Source organism: Triticum urartu, chromosome 5 (assembly GCF_003073215.2).
Source record: "Triticum urartu cultivar G1812 chromosome 5, Tu2.1, whole genome shotgun sequence".
NCBI classification, from domain to species: Eukaryota; Viridiplantae; Streptophyta; class Magnoliopsida; order Poales; family Poaceae; genus Triticum; species Triticum urartu.
This window is the reverse complement of record NC_053026.1, coordinates 242,620,896-242,626,301: the sequence shown is the minus strand read 5'-3', so window position 1 is coordinate 242,626,301 and position 5,406 is coordinate 242,620,896. Positions and strand designations below refer to the sequence as shown.

General features: G+C 43.0%; 1 protein-coding gene across 1 annotated transcript; it reads right to left on the bottom strand.

The window, feature by feature from the left end:
* Positions 1-281: 281 nt before the first annotated feature.
* LOC125508487 (40S ribosomal protein S9-2-like) lies at positions 282-3,126 on the bottom strand. Its single transcript, XM_048673214.1, has 3 exons — positions 2,969-3,126; positions 1,221-1,602; positions 282-650 (listed from the first exon to the last, which is right to left on the bottom strand). Exons 1-3 carry the CDS (start codon positions 2,994-2,996, stop codon positions 473-475), a joined length of 588 nt encoding a protein of 195 aa, XP_048529171.1. The 5' UTR covers positions 2,997-3,126; the 3' UTR covers positions 282-472.
* Positions 3,127-5,406: the final 2,280 nt, after the last annotated feature.

Below are 5,406 nucleotides of genomic sequence, written 5' to 3'. Positions count from 1 at the left end.
CTAAAAAGAAACGAAGGAGATTCAATATGGGTGTATGGCTTTCAAGTATGGTAACTTGACATGTATGGATCTAGGGCATGTGATTGCGTTTATATGTTTTGGTATGAACTTGTATAGCTAATTAGGAGAGAATATTGATCCCCGTTGGAGTGGACAACTCGTGGAAACAAACCAGCAAATAGATCATCAAAGTAATTCATTTACTCGAAAAGAAAGGTTGATTCCTATGAACTATCAGACAACCACCCCAACAGAAGCAATTGAAGGAGGATTCCAGGTCATAGTCAAGAACATTTTTAGATAACTTTCATCACGACCAAATAGCTCCAAACATAAAGCAGTGCATACATGCTAACAACAGTGATAAAGTGACAAAATGACAAGAGGATAACCCATGAAAGTCTCAGGCCTCTCAGCTAAAGTACTCATAACACCAACATTTGATAAATATAAGGTGATAGCTACTAGTTCCTCATTCCTCTTCCTCGTCACCACCGGCGTCACCGCCACCACTTGCCTTCTTCTGGTTCTTTCTCTTCACCCTGCCTGCAGGGCCTCCGCCGAATGGACTTGTCAGTGAGAAGTCGATGTGCTTCTCAGATTCAACCCTCACCATGAACGAGGGGACATTGACGATCTGCCTGCCAACCCTGCAATATGGTTTCAAGAAAATTATTTTAACACTTCATTCACAAAGTGAACAAGCAGGAATATTCATGGAAAATATCACTTCACAATGAAAACTCAAAGCCAATGCCACATATAAACCAGACCACAACCAGTATAACACAAGAAGCAAAGACTAACAATATTGACATAATCTCAGTTACAGAAAACAGGTTCAACATCTTAGCAAGATATACAACCTACCAATACCATTATGTTACCACAAATACAATATTGACGTGGCAATCAGACCATAAACATGTGCAATGATACAAGATAGGCAGTGCGGTGAATGTAAGTACAGTAGATTTCATAAAGAACATGCCACAATAAATAGAGTACATCCTGAAAGATGATAAAATTCAGACATGCATGTAACCAGTATCAGGCCAACATGTAATTCATAGATGCATGTAATAACCAGTAACAGACCAGTATCAGGTAGCCTGTATTAAACAACTAGTGCAAACCATTTAGATTTCTAGATCAACATGCAAATTTATGGAACCATATGCCAAAACATGCATTGCAAGAAAAATATACCAGAAGCATACCTGATGTGGCGTTGCCTGATCAAGACACGGGCATGGTGGATGGATTTTGCCATGCCAGCCTTGAAGACAAGAGTCTGAAGGCGCCTTGCAAGGAAGTTCTCAGCAGTCAGGGCAAGGACGTAATCAAGCTTATCCTGGCCCTCAGCAAGGAGACCATAGCGGTTCATGCGACGGAGAAGGGCCGCGCCCTCAAAGATACGGCGGGGATTTTTCTCATCCAGTGTGAGCAAGTGTCTTGCAGCATTACGAATCCTGCTCAGTGCATACTGAACCCTCCAGAGCTCACGCTTGCACCTCAGTCCATATTCACCGACCAGCTTTAGTTCTGCATCAAGACGCTCCTTCTCATAAGGACGCCTTGGTTTCTTGAATGTCTTACCATCTGCAAGAGAAAACATTTAACTTGTAAATACATAGTAAGAAAATAAATTTATGAAAACAAGGCATGAGTTGCAGTAAAAACATAACATGGGCAAATTGTAGCATAGAGCAAGTGCCAGGTACAAAGTGGAACCACATATGCCACTATGTCCAAGTGCATTAAAAGCAGGCAATTATAATAACACATTCACAAGTTTCTGGTCGGAATGAAATCAGAAGAATTGATCTGATTTAATTAAAAGCACATAGGAAATAAAAGCATATGAACAAATACATGCATATAACTCTTGTATGTAGTATGAATTTTATCATGTTTCAGGATGTACTCTATTTATTGTGGCATGTTCTTTATGAAATCTACTGTACTTACATTCACCGCACTGCCTATCTTGTATCATTGCACATGTTTATGGTCTGATTGCCACGTCAATATTGTATTTGTGGCAACATAATGGTATTGGTAGGTTGTATATCTTGCTAATACCTGTTTATATGTTGAACAAAGATGTTGAATACATGCATATAACTCTTGCATGTAGTATGAATTACATGTTCACACAAAAAAGAATATGCAACATCTAGGCTATGGCATACAACAAAATCAGGTGGCTCCATTATGAAGCACCAACATCATTTCTGTGACTATTCTAGTGGCATAGTATATATACCAAATTCAAAGCTCCCACATGAAGAACCAGTAACAGTAGGAGGTGAATAGTTTCCACCGTGAAACAGATATATAGGTAATTAGACTTCACTTCGGCTGGCCTGATTCTAAATTTATCAGTAAACCTGATGGCTATGGGCTGCATATCAATATCCCTGAAACAAGGAACTTGTTTAAATCTGACGAGACTACCAACTGAGCGTGCTGACAGAGCTGAGAGTAAACAAATGTCCAGTGCTCAAGTAAGACACCTTTAATTAGATCTAGGGCGCAGTCCTCATGCCAGGCACGACTCAAATCCAGGTATTCCGAACAAAAGATAGGCCAAAATCTTATGCAAACAAACCTCTCATCCCACAACGGCATCACGCCGACGCAAATCATGCACTCGCTAATCAACCTTCCCCCTCGCCTCACAGCAACTCGGCACGCAAGACATCACGGGAACGAATCTCTGACCTCTCACCAGCTATGCCCGAAGTAAGACGCCACAGCTAAGAGATCTCTGAGCTCTGCGTTGCGGCAAGCAGCTGCTGTAGCAGGAAGCAGAAGGCTAACCGATAGCAACTTGCTGCAACTAAGCCTATGCGAGCAACACCCCATCAGATCACGGCGAGCACGAAGACACAAATAACTGAATACAATTGAGCAGAGAGCACAAGAGGGTAGGGGAGACAGGAGGATCGTGGCGCGGTCTTACAGTTGCGGTAGAAGTTGACGTGCACCATGGCTGGAGCTCTCTCCTCTTTCTCCCGCTGCCGCCGCCGCCGCCGCCGCTCTGTGGTCGAGTTGATAGGAGGGAGGAATGGGAGAGGAGAAGAAGGGGTATTTTATACCTGCCAGCAAAACCCTAGCGGGCTTGGGGTATCGAGTATCTGTCGTTCGTTGGGCCCGTTAGTGTCCAATGTGTGTGTGTGTGCGGGCACGCCCCTAAATAGGCCAGGCCCAGTCAGGCAGCGTAGTTATTTTTGCGTTATCTTCTATATCTAAATAGCTAGTCCCACTAACTATTTCTCTCAACATGCAAGCATGCCACATCATCATACAACATATATGAGAAAAGCCCCACATTCACTATCATATGTCTCGCAACATGCAAGTATGCCACTTCATCATGAAACCTGCATAAAAAAAGACCTATCTCAACATGTGAATTTCTATTCTATTATTCTATTTATATTTAATAAATATTTTACAACTATATAGTGATCAAACATAATAAAGTATATGTAGTTTCAATTTTATCCTTTTATATATGTTTTATACAATGAATCACATTGAGATATGTTACAAAATATTCCCACAACAACGTGCGGGGTATCATCTAGTAAAAATAGTTCAGTATCCCCTCAAATAATATAAATACATATTCAAATAGAATTTTGACGCAACTCACTTTGAGGTATCTGATAATTATTATTAAAAATTATATGTGATTATAATGATCTCATTTATGTATATATAAAAATCGCATCCTTTGTTTCTAAATATAACACGTTTTGGCAGTTCAAACATCTTGTAAATACTGGTAGTAAATCCTACCATCCGGTGGTAGGTACCCTCACCTCTCATAGACTACCATGTCCTGATTGTAATCTACATACATAGAGTATACTGGCAGAAATTAATTCTCATGAATTTTTGACATGGGTGAGAAAAATAAATAAATAAATATTGCATGTGTCCGTAAGAGGTGAGGCGTAGCCCTCGAGCCAGTTGCGGTGAGGTTTCGTGGATTGTTGTTCACGTGTTGAAGCTCGTGCGGTGTTGCCTGAGCCCGTCGGGTGACGAGGCCGGAGCGGCGAGGCCCGCGCGATGAGATCATGTTGTGAGGCGTGCGCAGTGAGGTCATGCGATGATATTGCGCGATGAGGCCGGAGCGGCGAACCAACGATGCGACAGGGGCATGGTTGATTTATCTGCAAAAGGTAGTACTGGCAGACGTGGACAATTTTTTTGTCATGGTAATATTTATGGATAATTAGATAGATATTACCTGGCAACTTTACCCATGGGTACGGGCATCCGCGGATACCGTATCCGCATGGGTAGGGTATGGGCACAATTTTATACCCATGGGTAGTACCCGTACCCTACCCGTTAAGTAATGGGTATAGCCTGCCCGTTTATACTAACATATGGACCTTACTCGTAAAGTATGTCGTGAACTCATGAACCTATGTTAAAGTTGTTATGAATTGTCTATTTGAATTAAGATAATTGTCATGTACTCATCTATATTTTATTGAGTTGAGATGAATGTTTTTTCTGTCAAATGTGTTGTCGATGAATGTAAAATTATGAAAAAAATCATGTTCTATTTGATCTACCCATTAGGTAGCCAACTATCTGGAACTCTTGTGTTCCTTTACGCATGAAACATACGGCTTGGCGAGCGGCGACTGGTGCGTTGGCTACTACGGCGTGCATGCAGTATAGGCATTTCACGTCGCGCGGGACGTGCCCCCTCTGCGGCATTGTGGATGAAGATAGCTACTGTTGGAGATATAACTATTTACGTAAGCCGCCCAGGGGGGGCGAGTTACGTAAAGAGAAGCCCGTCTGAAGCCCAAGACCAAGACGTGAAGATGGCGGTTTAGTAAAGGGTCTAGTGGCCCACAGACGCTTTATGGCCCATGGTGATAAACCGCCATGAGGGCGCGACTTGTATTGTAAGATAGAAATAACTAGTCACCGAGCCGGACACTGTTTATGAGCCGGCCGGGACTCTGTAAGCCGTAGGGCGTCAACCCGTGTATATAAGGGGACGACCCGCTGGCGGCTTAGGGACAGAAGAAACAAGAGATCGAGAACCGGGCATAGCATATCTCGCTCCCCGGTCATCGAAATCTCAAGCAATTCCAACCCAACTACACGTAGGCCTTCCTTCACCGTAAGGGGCTGAACTAGTATAAACCTCGCGTGTCCTTTGTCCCGATTAACCCCTTTAAACTTCCTAGTTACGATGGCTCCACGATCAAGTCCTTGCAAGAGGACATCTGCCGTGACAATTCCACGACAGTTGGCACCCACCGTGGGGCCAACGCACGGTGGATTTGAGTTCTTGAAGGGCAGCTTCGAAGGGCTCAAGGGATACGCAGTTGGCCGGATGACCAAGAGTCGTCGCGGCAAGATCTA

Coding starts and splice junctions, on each gene's coding strand:
- LOC125508487 (XM_048673214.1), bottom strand. CDS start 2,996: ATGGTGCACGTCAACTTCTACCGCAACT. Junction 1,603..2,968: donor CGTCAACTTCTACCGCAACT/GTAAGACCGCGC, acceptor TTTCTCTTGCAG/ATGGTAAGACATTCAAGAAA. Junction 651..1,220: donor ATCAGGCAACGCCACATCAG/GTATGCTTCTGG, acceptor ACCATATTGCAG/GGTTGGCAGGCAGATCGTCA.